Genomic DNA, 14205 nt, shown 5'->3' on the forward strand with positions numbered 1-14205 from the left:
ACCGATAAAATATTTGGAATTGTACTATCCCAGAACCGACGTAAAAAATATCGCCCTACGCAATTTCTCTCACAGAGGAATGGCAGAAACGCCAGATAGTAACGGGTAGTGTGTATGTGTGTTTTAAGGAATAATGCAATCCATTTTTATTTTTGCTCTGTGTTTGCAGTGCTTTGAGATAAGGAGCAATCCTGTCTGTTTCATAGAGCTACTGCGGTGGTCTAAAATAAGCAGTGTGCCTCAAAATGGCAGGAGCACTTGATAAATCCCGGATAAGATGTTCCTCCCCCCCCCCCCGTGTGGATGTTTCTGTGTGATGTATAATATTGTTAATTTTCAAGCAATGAAATATTTTTCACTCAGCCTCAAAAGGAGAAAAAGCACCTTTTTATCTCCCTTGGTGCCTTCAAATACAAAAGAGATTGAGCCCTCATTGATATGCCAAATCACACAGGGACATGATTGAGCATTTTTTAAAAAAAAACGATTAAGAAATGATGAAATACTTCTACAAGGAGAGTGGGGCAGGGTGTTAATTCCTTTCTGGCTTCCTGCTTAGGATATACCCTGTGATAGTACATACAGAGCTTCAGCTGCAGCAGCTTAAAGGAGTAGCCCTTGGGATGTAGGTGGAAGGGTCCAGCTGTACGCCTCTGACTTCTCAAATCCCAGTCCCCTGACAAAAACCAACATGTGTAATTGTAGCAGATCAAAGTCCATAAGGGGGAAGTGGTCTTCAACAGGCACAGTGGTTTTCAGGTGGTCCTTCTGCTCCTATACCTCCTAATAAGTCATAAGGTAAAGGTAAAGGGACCCCTGACCATTAGGTCCAGTCGTGCCCGACTCTGGGGTTGCGACGCTCATCTCGCTTTACTGGCTGAGGGAGCCGGCGTACAGCTTCTGGGTCATGTGGCCAGCATGACTAAGCCACTTCTGGCGAACCAGAGCAGCGCACAGGAACAGCGTTTGCCTTCCCGCCGGAGCGGTACCTATTTATCTACTTGCACTTTGACATGCTTTTGAACTGCTAGGTTGGCAGGAGCAGGGACCGAGCAATGGGTGCTCACCCCATTGCGGGGATTCGAACCACCGACCTTCTGATCGACAAGTCCTAGGGTCTGTGGTTTAACCCACAGTGCCACCCACGTACCTCAATAGGTCATAGGAATGCCTTTATAACGAATGGGTCCATCTAGCTCAATTTTGTCTGTGCTGCTTAGCAGCGACTCTCTGAGGTTTCAGGCAGGGGACACCCCCAGTTTTAGCTGGAGAATCTGAGGACTGAACATGGGAATCTTCTGTATGCAGAGCAGATCCTCTGTCATTGAGCCATGACCCTAAACCTGCCTTTCTTCACCAACATCTCTCAAAAGGTACCTTACACTGGCCCGTTTGCACTGGGTTGGGATATTGCCTTGGCTGTAGATAGAAAAGCAGCACCATGGATCCTGCTGCCGTAATGTGACCTTCCTGTCTGTGGCTAATACTAGCTGTGAGAGAGCGTGAGACAGAGTGAGTGATTTCCATCCATACCTTCTCAGGGAACGAAAGAGTTATACCCTCCTTCCCATGCACCATGTTCCTAATCCATCCATCCCCTCCCTGTGCCAAGTTAACATGGTAAAACAATAAAATAAAGAAAGTTCACATAATTTTTCAGTGATACGCTACAGTAGTTTGGCACTTAAGAGTATTAGAGAAACAGAACACCATTTTCCTGCATCTAGGAGTCTAGATGTTATTTCTGCTCCAGTCAGAGTACAAGGTTTGAAAGTCTCTAGTACTTGAGCTTATCCACTCATACCTGGTACACTCTTGACTGGAGAGAAAATAAATCAAGAAGACAGAGTAAAAAAAAAAAAAGTATGCATCTCTATCCTTTGAAAACCATAATAGTTTTTAAATGCCATGTAAAGATGTCATAGTATTTTTGAAAAGGTTTCCAAACCCCCTAAGGTATTGCTGGATACTAAGGATGCTTCCTTCGGCTGGGTATTGCTGATGTTTTCGTTCTTTATTTACTCAAGAAATAAGCAGGAGGTTCAAAGAGCAGTGCGGGCCTGATTTTTCTCCTTTATTTATTCAATGAATAAAACCGGAGGTTCAAAGAGCAGGGCAGGTCTGTACATATTCCTTGCTTCCTGCTCAGGGATGTACAGTGCAGCATTACAAACAGAGCCTGACTTGCAGCAGTTTAAGGGATTGGCCCTTGTGACATAGGTAGAAGGGCTGTTTCATAGCTGTCAAGCGTCCCTTATTTGGCGGGACAGTCCCTTATCCCAGTGCCATGTCCCACTGCTGTCCCTTATTGATGGTGTCCCTTAAATTTCCCGGGTTTCAAAGGAAGCCGCTCCTCTCCCTCCCTCCCTGCCGGCCAGGGAGGAGGGAGGCTCCAACTGTGTTGCTTGGCTGCGTTGCTCACCCAATAAGAAGTCTAAGAATGACTGGGGGGTGGAGCTTGCATGCCTTGTGCTGATCAAATCGGCTGCGTTGTCTGGGAACTCGCCTTTGCTCAGTGCTTCCCAGCGGAGAGGTGACAGTGGTTTTCCTTGAGGCTTGAGGCTTCGTTTGATTGCTGGCTGGGCTTTCTGCTTTTGGCTCGGAGGGGCTCAAAAGTTGAACATACCTGTGCCTGGAAAATCCCTTATTTTGGCTGCCAGTCCCTTATTTTCAAATCTGTAAGTTGACAGCTATGGGCTGTTTGAAGGCTTCCCCCCACCCCTGGAAGGGGTTCCCACTGAAACCACTGTTAAAATGATAGGGGGGGATGCATCTTAGCAGTGGTTGTTGCCACCTCCCAGAGCAAGGCATGGCTCATTGACTTGATAAGCGGTAAGAATGCCCCTTTCTTCAGTAAAGGAACCATTGGGAGTTCACTTGGACTCCCAATGGTTCCTTTGATGCCATGATGTTAGTTGTGGGGTGAATGGACATGGTTTGGGCCTGCAGACCAGATGCTCCCCACTCCTGATGTATTGCATTTATATACTGCTCATGTATTTTAAGATCTCTTGGCAGTTCACAACTTGGGTTTTGTTTGGTTTTTTTTAAAAAAAAACCAGTATGCAATCCAAAGTTTTAAACCAGTTACAGTCATACCTTGGATCCTGAACGCCTTGTGACTCGGACGTTTTGGCTCCCGAACACCGCAAACCCGGAAGTGAGTGTTCCGGTTTGTGAACGTTCTTTGGAACCCGAACTTCCGACACGGCTGCCGCAGCTTCTGATTGGCTGCAGGAAGCTCCTGCAGCCAATCGGAAGCTGCACCTTGGTTGTCGAATGTTTTCGGAAGTCGAATGGACTTTCGGAACTGATTCCGTTTGACAACCAAGGTACGGCTGTATAAAGAATACAGGACCTCAGAAGAGAAACCAACTGAAAGCCAGCATTAAAACAGCAACAGAAAGTCAGTTGAAAACCACCAAAAAAAGCAAAACCAGGAAATAACCTTGTGTAAGACCATATAAATATGCCAATGGTATAAGGCATAACAATGCTGATGGTGCCCCCCCCCCCCTTTAAAGGATTGTATGAGTGGTACAGCAGAGGAGTGATTCATCAAAGAATTTAGAATATTCAAATAGTTCATAAAATAATGCAGACTTAAGATAATCTCTTGCTTATGATGTCACATGACCCACCTTGAGTTCTGATGGTGTTTGCAGTAGCACATTTCACACTACATTTCCTGATGCCATTAACTTTCTGCCCCATGAATTGGGGGGAGAGAAACTTATTTCCCCAGCAACAAAATAGTAGTATGAATGCTAGGAAGATGCTATATCCTCGCAACAGAAGAACTATACTCAACAGACTGCACTTATATTGAGATACAGACAAGTAATTAGGAAAGGCCCTTGCTATCCACACTGTAACTTGCCTCCAAGTTATTAAAGTATTTGCGTGTTTATGTTAGGCGAACTTACTTTTGGAAGTATTTTTATAATCTCTGAGAGATATTGTTGTAGTATCTTTTCATTCCGAAGACAATGTCCTGGGGTTGATCTTGGAATTTGCTGTGAGCAAGCAAGGATACTTATGCGACAGCATTATTTTCATTTTTAGAATTTATTTAAGCCTGGGCCAGCTGCTGATGCACTTGTTTGCTAAGCACTTTATTATGAAAAATGACTCATTGCCCTGCAGACCGATGAAAAGCAAAGTCCAGGTGGTGGGTAATTCCCAAAGGATTAACACGTACCCCATGTGCCTCAGGTGTCACTGTAAGTGCGTGTATGTAGACGTAAGTTAGTTTGAAGTTGATGAGACTTCTATTTAAATCTTTTTGAGTCTTGCTGCTTACATAATGCAGTTCCTAGCCATGTGACATTGCATTGCATAACTGTGGGTCTGGATCTCTTTTGGTTTTTGTGCCCCGGGAAGAACAGTAGAGGTCTGAGGAGACAGACCAGAGGCTGATCAGATCTGCAAACAGAGAAGAGTGTGGAGCTGAGGCAGGGGAAGCCATACAAAACAGGAATTGTGATGGATCGGTGATGGAGTAACCCCTTTACCAGAAGCACAGTCCTGATCCGGTTTCTCTCCCATCCTCAAATGCATAGGTAAAGGGTAAAGGGAACCCTGACCATTAGGTCCAGTTGTGTCCGACTCTGGGGTTGCGGCGCTCATCTCGGCTTTATTGGCCGGCGTACAGCTTCCGGGTCATGTGGCCAGCATGACTAAGCTGCTTCTGGCGAACCAGAGCAGCGCACGGAAACGCCGTTTACCTTCCCGCAGGAGCAGTACCTATTTATCTACTTGTACTTTGACGTGCTTTCGAACTGCTAGGTTGGCAGGAGCAGGGACCGAGCAACGGGAGCTCACCCCGTCGCGGGGATTCGCTCCGCTGACCTTCTGATCAGCAAGTCCTAGGCTCTGTGGTTTAACCCACAGAATTGGGTTCCTAAATTGGGGGGGGGGGGCTATGAGATTCAGCCTTAGCCAGGGATCTCCCTATGTCTGGTGTAGTTTGGACCTGACTTGCCTTTGATCAGCCTTTATCAAACATTGATAATTAGGCCACAAGAAGACATGGAAATGACTCTCCAATAGTCACAGAAAAATAGACACAAAAACTGCTTACTGCCTATCACCTTGAGGGAAAGTGCTCAAGGCACAATTGTTTATTTATTTTAGAAACATTCCTTAGATGTCCTTCATCGAATGATTCTAGGATGGTGTATAAAAGAGAGAAGAAAATGCAATTCACAGAACATACAAATGCTGTTTAAAATGCAACAACATAAAAATCCGGGGGGGGGGGGGAATGCAAAATCCCCCAAATAATTGACGATCTTAAAATTGCCTGTGGAAATAAGAAGGTCTTTGTCCAGCAACAAAAAAGCTTGTAATGCAGTGTCAGGATTGCTTTATTTACACTTTAGGGTGTTCAGAGCCCTTTGTATGCATTATCTAACTGTATTTTTTACAACGGCCCTGTAAGGTTGAAGTAAGCAAAAAATTTTAATCAGTTTTTGTCTCCGTTTTGCAGATGGGAGGGAAAACAAGCTTGAGAGAAAGTGGTCACCTAGTCAGTCATAGGAAGGGCCATGAGTTGTATCTCAATCCCTTAGCCACCCTGCTTTAGTTTTATGACCCATGCATGCGTTTACATAGAAAAGCAATAAACGGATATAGCTGGAGCAACTGTGGGAATTTCCAGCCTAGATAAATTGCTGCTAAAAGGATCATTTCGATTCCTCTTACTTTCACTTTCTTAAATAAAGCCTCTTTGTATAGTCTTATGTGAAAAGAGGTGAACTTGAGGTGTCTTAAACATTGTTTTACTTTCAGGTACCGTATTTTTTGCCCCATAGGGCGCACCTAATTTTTTTTTGGGGGGGGGAATAAAGAAAAACATTTTTATCCCCCCCCCCAGGCGCGGGGCTGGGGCAGGGGCAGCCCGAGCTACCCCAGACCCCAGAACAGGCTGCTATCCCTTCATTTTTGGAGGGGAAAAAGTGCGTCCTATAGGGCGAAAAATACGGTAATTGTTGTCCACTAGTTTGGGAATATAATTTAAAAAATAATCTGAATTCATACCCCCTGCCTCTTAGATTTTCCTTGCCCACCTTACCTTACTTACAACCCCAGATTGAATAGGTACATTGCAGCAGTAGGTAGTGGGAGAAACACTGGATGTATTTTCTTCTTAAATAGTATAGTTTTAGTATACTTGCAAATTAGTATGGAGGGTATCCACTTCCCCACCCCCTGTTCCATTTGAAAGGATTTTTACTAATTATGTCTTTATAATAAAGTTGCTGCCAAAATGACAGCATCAGCATTATTATTATTATTATTATTATTATTTAAAAGAAGTGCTTTGTGCATGCATTATTTCACTTGATCTTGTGTTTAAGAAAATATTGACAGCAGAGCAGTTCTGATTTATTTCAGATAAAAAGGATTTTCTTGTCTCGGCATATTTTGATAAATGTTGATATTTCATGATGGCTGCATTTTCTAAAGGTAGGATGAGGGCTTTTCACTGTACAGGTGTATGTCTCTGTCACGGAACAGCAATTTCACTTAACCTTAGCATTAAACTTAGCATTAAATGACTTCAGGCAGGATGGGGGAAGGCAGCAACAGAGATGGGGGTGCTTATCGTGCCTCTATGGAGGGTTTTTTTCTGTAGTGGAAATGATATTCAGAGTGTAAGCCCCCCCCCCGTGGAATTATGGATAGTTCCTGTCCATGGCAAGAGAAGACGTTCTTCTAGGACCCTGGGAAGTGCCCATTGCCACCTTCTCCTTGTGCGTGGATAAGTTTCAGGGGTCTTGGGGAAGGGGAGGAGGAGGAGGAAGAGACAAATAAGACAACGAATAAGAAGCTGAAGTAGGAGGAGGAGGAGGTCGAGGTCCTGTTCACAGCAAGTAGGGGTATGGCTCCACTCCCCGATGCCTTGCTCACGAAAGCATTTAATCAGGAGTGCTTTTGTGAATGTTCCTACTGTGACATAACATTTCAGAAGCTGCACTACATGATTTAGTTTCCTTGGGAGGAATAGCATTGGAGACTTAGTAGCCTGGTTCAGATATAACATTCCTAGCCCAGCGACAAACCATATAAATAAGCTGGAGTTCTTGTTATTAAATATACCAAGAAAAAAGCAACAAACCATAGCAAGAATATGTAGCAAGAATAAGCAACAAGCCACAGCAGTCTTTTTCATCCCTTTCTACACTAGAGTAGACCTTCTGGTTTCCCAAAGTGCTCAAAGGTGCTCTCTGTGATCAAGACAGGTGTGTGCGCGCGCGCGCGCGCACACACACACACACACACGTACGTTTCCTTATGAAACAGATGAACTTCTACTTCAGCGCTTTTCAAAATGGCAAATTCTAAATAGCTGCATTTATTTTAGCAAAATTGGGAGGGAGTTTTGTGCCATCTTAATAGCTGCATTTATAACAGCAAAATAGCATAAAAATGGGTGGGATTTGTGGCATCTTAAAGAATTTAATTTATTGTGACTTTTTAAGGCTAGAGCCTGCTTCATTTGATGTTAATTTATACTATGCTAATGATGGGAGCGCTGTTTGAAGAGATGCTCTATATAAATTGTCTACATTCTGTACACACCTGCCCTTCCATAATTGTTGAATTATTTGCATGCACACACATTTTAAATTTTGTTGGGTCAAAATAAGCAGAAAAGAAATACTGAAAAAAATATGATACTGACTGAGTGAATTTTTTTGTCAACAGCTTTCTCAGATACTTCCCTTTTAGAATTAAGCAAAATGAAGCACCTTAAGATAATGAGTTGTAGCCAACAAAGGTGTTGCATCAGTGCAAGGACTTATGTGTGTGCAGCGGGACTTCTCTTCCTGCTCCTCTCCCTGGGTGTCCCCCAAATCTGTTCTAGGAGTTTCCCTGACCCTCCAGCACAGATTTTGTGGGGGGCGCGGTAGACAGCAGGTGTAGTGGAACTTCTGTTGCACAAGTGAAAGTCATTGCACCAACAGGACAACTTCACTGAGTACAACCCAATTTTGTGTTTTTATGTTGTGAACTGCCCTGTGATCTTTGGATGAAGGGCAGTGTTCAAATTAAACAAGTAAGTTGTGAATTGTTCCATTGATTTAAATGTGTTTGACCTAGATTAGTAAATACGATATATCTATTCCTGAAGTCATAATTGCATGACTACGTAGTATGGCCTTAATGGTGACACTCTGGGTTTGGATGTCCAGAATGCCTACCTGGACACTTAAGGGGTTCAGAGAACTCCAGACAAAGGAGGCTTCATGTTCTCTATTGCAATACAGATACATATATTGCTTGGGTATGTCCCACATTATGTTGCCTGTACTTCAAGGGTGAAGAATATTTTTCAGCGTGAGGGCTGCTTTCCTTTGTAGAAAACCTTCCAGGGACTGCATGCTGGTTCTGAGCAGGGCCAAAGGCAAAAATGGGTGGAACAGTTGATGTGACTTTTCCCCTGGTGCAGTAGGCTGCATTCTAGCCTACTATTCCTACTCATTCCTATTCATTCCTACTCCTACTATTCCTATTCATTCTTCTTAGCTTTTATAAACTCTAATATGTTTGCAGAACAGGCTACAAAGACTTCTTACAGATGACTAATTCATGCATATATATCACCTACGTAATACCTTATTTGCATCCAAATGTGCAAACTGTCCTTTGGAAACCATTGCATTTTGAAGATTTGACATAGAACTATATGCAGATGTCATTAAAGAAACTCCCTCCCCCCCACACACAAAATTTTCCGATTGTTACCACAGCGCACAGAGTTGGATGAAAGTGTTTTCAAGCCATTTCCAATACTATGCCTGAATGACAAAACCAGAGAGAGAGAGAGAGGTTTAATTCCACATATATGAATAGAAATGTAGGATCACTAGCATCTGACTTCTGAATATGTTGCCTTTTGAAAGGAGCCCTCAGTGCTACTGGTACCTTCAAAAGCTGCTGGTTTAGTCCCCCCCAATGTACCTTTGCCTTATCACTCAAGGTCATGCCCTGGTACCAGCATCAGATTGTGAGAAGGTGGAAGAGTAGACAAGCGTTAGATGCATCAGCACTATCTACTTTTGCTGTGTCAGTTTCAGCAGATGCAGCTGTGAAAACAAGTTTCCTGCTTTGCATGGCCTTATAATAAAGGTATTGCTTTTGTTAATGGATTTAACTTGCAGCCTTTTTTAAAAAACCAAAAAAACCAAAACATTTTGCTCTGCTGCCTCCTAATACAAAGAGCTCCCTTTTGTATTTTAAAGTCACTGTACATGATTCAGAAAGTCAGTGTATAGAGTTGTGTAGTTTGAATACCTTATTTAGTTAACACAGTCATTTGAATCGGTCTTTTATCTCTCTTTTGTTTTTGCTGGTACTTACATTGGCAGGGTCAGATTTTCTCTGAAACTGTCCTGCATACTTTTATATAACAGGGAAGGAAAGTATTCTAACTGGCAAGTGTAAGCAGCATAAATAGCATGTATCTGCTGTAGTTTATTCTTGAATAAGCTTTATGCTCAAGATAACTGAGTCATATATCCAGTTAATCAAAAGAGACCTGCACGTTAAAACTTGCTCTGTAAAGGGTCCTGGTTAGTTCATTTCATTTAGGGGCATCAACATTTATACTGGATGTGATCCAGCCTAAGTTAGTGCTTAACTTTGGCTGACTCCTGCATATAACATTCCCATTGACCTGAACATGAACTCTGGCTGAATTGTGGCCCCACTCGCAGTGACCCCCGCCCCAGAGAGCAAAGGACTAGACAATGTAAGGTGTACCAAACTGCATAAGACAATATCCCGGGGTTTAAAATTGTCTGCAACTTTTATTGATTACAGTTGTAGGTAGGCTTTGGTTCAGGCACTGGGTATATGTTCATTCTCAGCTTCCAGTTGGGGGGCTAACACTTAAACAGTGTCATGCCTGGGATTATAGGACCTCAAGATGTGGTCTTCCTAGGTGGCCCTCTGAGGCCACTGCCAAAAGCCAGGTGCAGCCAGCCTTCATAGCCTGGTCCTCTAGCCACCTGATTGGCCAATTTAAAAGCCAGTGCATGGTGGGCTATTCCGTCCTCCTTTGCCGCTGGCTGGGGGAATTCCCCAACTGCCGGCCACATGATGGGGAAGCTTTTGCTCTGTGGAGCTGAGGCCTGCCGTGACGGGCCGCAACTGCCGCCCACCCAGAGACTGGGTAAGGGACCATTGTTTATGGTGGCTCTCATGAAGAAAATTTGATTTTTTTTCCTGATAAAAGGAAGCAAGTGCCAATCACTTATGTGTGCGCACAGGCAAACCTGAGAGGGAAGAGTTGCCAATATTTTCCTTCTGACAAAATTGTGTCATACCACCTGAGGACACCCAACTATTAGTGGAATTTTGAAAAGACAAAAAGTGGGAGCTGTAGAACCTTTATATATGCATGTGGTGGTTTGTATCCCAACCAGTACTGAGTGTTTGTTTGCTCCAAATATTTATTAGTTGCTTTTCAAGACCAAGCCCTCACAAAGTGGTGCATAGAGATAAATAAAACAATAGAAATCTCAGGATTCCTTACTCATTTACTTTGTTTTTATAAAATGGAGAAATAAATGGCATAGAATGAAGTTCCAGTAGTGAAAAATGAAGTTAACCATCAGTTTAAATGATCTTCATTGTTTACATAGTTTTTGTTTTTAACTGGAGATGCAGTAGCTTATATGTGGGAGGAGTGCTATTGAATGCCTATTTTTGCAGGTATAGTTCAGTGCCTATGAGCATCTGAATACTTTAAAAAATGAATTGAAATCTGTGTGCTGGGACTTCTTTTTAACGCAATAATTTTTAGGTTATGGTCTACTCTTATCTCATTATTTTATGGCTGTGTTATAAATTGTAGGCAACAAAAGCATATACCATGAAATGAAAGTGCAATTATGCTTCAGTATTCCTGCAACATGATGTCTAGCTAATGTCCCCAGGGAATTTTTCAACAAATACCCTATGTTAATTACCTCGGTACCTGTATGTCTGACATGGCAAAAATCTAATAATTGCAGTGTGTGTGTGTGTGTGTGTGCGCGCGTGTGCGTGTAAGGGAGAGAGAAATTAGTAGAAAAGATGTTCCTGAATTTACAGCTCTTTGGGGTAAGACCATTTTTGTGTGTGCAGGTTCCTCCAGTGTCTGACAGAGCATGATTCTACTATTCATTAGTTTCTGAATTCCTTCATGCCATTAAGATATAATGGAGAAGAAAAAGGTTAACCATCAAATGACATTGCATTGTAATGTTCCCCATCTAACATAAATCTTCTCTTGCAAAGGGCCATTTTAATTTTAGAATGCCAGTTTGATACTATCCAATGTTTGTATTCTTTCAGGACGTACAAATAATATTCCTGCATATTAAACAGTATCACTGTAAGCCACATTACTGTTAACATTGGACTTAATTAAAATATAATTAGACTATGGCTTTTGCTGAGCCTCTTGCTACACTGGGGGGGTTTCTCGGAAGCTCTCAGAAGGAACTAATGGGAGCCGTTCATCCATCAATATGTTTCTTTATAGACTATTCAGTCAATACCAAAGCCTTATTAGGCGCTGTATCATCACCCATTTTGTGTAAATATGCTATATATGCAGCAATAGTCATGCTCAAACCTTCACATTTAGAGGACCTAGGGTGGAAAAAGTCATCAGGGTCATCTGTGAAACCCAGATATAGCTTTGCATAGGATCATGGTCATCTGTTTGCACATCTTGTCCAAAACCTTTAGAAGTTTTTGTTTCCAAAAGTTAATTATTGAAGTTGTGAGTTTTAAGTGCAGGAAACAATATCGTGGGGGGGGGGGGTTCCGATTGGCTTCATTGTCTGTCCCAAAGAATGAAAGTAGCTTCATCAGACTGTATATTTTGTCTCTGTAGCAGCTGCACCCTTGTTGAAATGCTGTAAAGTATGTTTTTTATGACTGTAAACTGCCTTGGCAGTTTAATTTTATTTGTTTAGTCGTTGGCCACATCAGTAAAACATAACATGCATTAAGCGGAAATGCTCAGTAACAGTGAACAGCAGCCCATTGAAACAAACTGGTAAAGATACTAAAATTCCTTTCTTGTTATTAACCACCCGCTTCATTTATGCGCTTGAATATTGTATTTTGCAGTTAAAGCATAGACGTACACTCTCTGTGCCTCTGGGAAAGGGGAGCTCTGCTAAAATTCTGGTGCATTGTGAATTTTCAGAATGTAAATCAAGGGCAGTGACTGCTGCAAACCGCGGCACTGAGAGAGAGAGAGAGAGGGAGAGGGAGAGAAAATGTAGCTCTAATCAAGGCTTCCCCCACCTTCCTTTTGTCAGTCCCTGGAGATTTCACTCATTTCTCTCTCTCTTTGTCATTTGTGCCCCTCTCCAAATTAAAGCTGGATGATGAAGTGACTACTATTCAAGTGAAGGAACTGGACCAAGATGTGCTGGTGCTTAGGAAAGTGTCGTCACATAGCCCAGCCCCCACATCAGGGAGTGCCGAGAGTGATTGGAGGTAAGAGTTTTTTCCTTGGGTGCTCAGACACAGCCGCGCTCACAAGCTGACTGCAGAGCTCCCCTCAGCAGCCAGATGAACTCGGTTGCTGGCAGCAGAACTGAAGGGGAAAGACAGAGCAGTATGTAGGGGGAATACCTTTGTTGTTTTTGCCCTGCAGTATGGGAAGTTCCAGGCTGAGGATCTTTGACCCGCACATAGAGAGGAAGGATTCTGCTCTGTCTCTAGGCAGGGAGCTGCCTCTGCCCACGTTTGATGTGCCTTATTTTAAATACATTGACGAGGAGGATGAGGAGGATGAATGGAGCAGCCGCTCGCAGTCCTCAACGGAAGATGACTCTGTGGACTCTCTGCTTTCTGACAGATACGTGGTGGTATCCGGGACACCAGAAAAGATTTTGGAGCACCTCCTGAACGACTTACACCTGGAGGAAGTGCAGGACAAAGAAACAGGTAAACTGCAACCCTGTACCGTCTACTGAAAAGCAGCTGTCTGCACCCTCTGATGCTGCTGGCACACATAGTTCATCAGCCATGTGCAAGTATTCAGTATGATGTTTCCCTGCCAGCGTTTTCACTTCAAGTGATTATAATTTACAGTACGTAAGATGTTACTGTTTCATGTGCATTGTGTTTAAATTTATATTTGATCATTTTAAGCTAGTGTGTCATCAGGTTTGGGCAAAAGGAGATCAAACCTGGGAAAGAAAGTTACTTTTAAGAAATGATTGCCCCCTCCCCTTTATCCTTTTCAGTAGCTCATTTGCATCTTGATTTATCAAATGCAAGGAACTGAAAGAAGGGTGTGTGTTATGCAGGAGGTGACACGCATGAGGTAGTAAACTGAGGTTTATAGCTGCTAGGCAGATACGTCCACAGTTATTTTTGTAATGTACTCAGCAGCTACTTGTTTAATACCAACTTCTTTGAATTAATAGCTTACCTATTGCACCCATAGCAATGCTGTCGTGTACAAAATGCTATACTAATTACTCTTCTCCTGTACCATGAATCTATGCAAACTGAAGCTATTGCTATATTGATCAGGTGTCTTTATTGTGCATTTTGTGTTTCAGTACATTTTCTTATAAATTCAGATGTTTACCATTCTTGTAGTGCTTTGACAGAGCATTCTGAGGTGTCTTGTAGACTTCGCTTCATGACACGATATGCAGCAATGTCACCTGCTGTAGTACTTATCTGTCTTTAACCAGGAATTGTAATTTTGTTCCAGCCTGAAGCAATTATTATATTGATCAGACTGCTTGACGTGCAGGTTATTTTTCAGCTTGATCTCCCGACTTTAATGCACACGTTGGTGTCACTGAAGCTCCTTTGGTAGTTTATCAGGATCACCTGCAATTTATTTACAGTTTTAATTAAAGCAGCCTTGTGGTTATCCTTCAGAGTTTTCAATATAATTGCAGAAAGACTGAATTGTAGTAGGCTGGAAATGGAGTTGGTCCCAGGGTTTGCTTTTTCTTATTGTTCTCAATGGAGCTTCAGTGCACATTCTTAGTGCTCTTTTCCAAATGAGATTACTAAAAATAAACACATTTACAAGGATTAAAAGGATTAAAGCATAAATAACATCTGTGAATTCCTACAGCACTCTTGAGCCAGGTTCTCTGTCCACAAATCAGTGGAATATTGTCAGGCATGAAGCATTTGTGCTTAAATGCACAATGTGGTTTT

General features: G+C 42.6%; 1 protein-coding gene across 3 annotated transcripts in view; it reads left to right on the forward strand.

The window, feature by feature from the left end:
* The window catches only part of RAPGEF5 (Rap guanine nucleotide exchange factor 5), a 128892-nt gene that overhangs the window by 64496 nt on the left and 50191 nt on the right, over positions 1-14205 (forward strand). For all 3 annotated transcript variants that reach the window (XM_081164459.1, XM_081164461.1, XM_081164460.1), the window contains exons 10-11: positions 12392-12510; positions 12875-12963. In XM_081164459.1, coding sequence (XP_081020585.1) covers positions 12392-12510; positions 12875-12963 — 208 coding nt within the window. The remainder of the gene's footprint in view (positions 1-12391; positions 12511-12874; positions 12964-14205) is intronic.

The sequence above is a fragment of the Podarcis bocagei genome (genome assembly GCF_964188305.1).
Source record: "Podarcis bocagei genome assembly, chromosome: 12".
NCBI classification, from domain to species: Eukaryota; Metazoa; Chordata; class Lepidosauria; order Squamata; family Lacertidae; genus Podarcis; species Podarcis bocagei.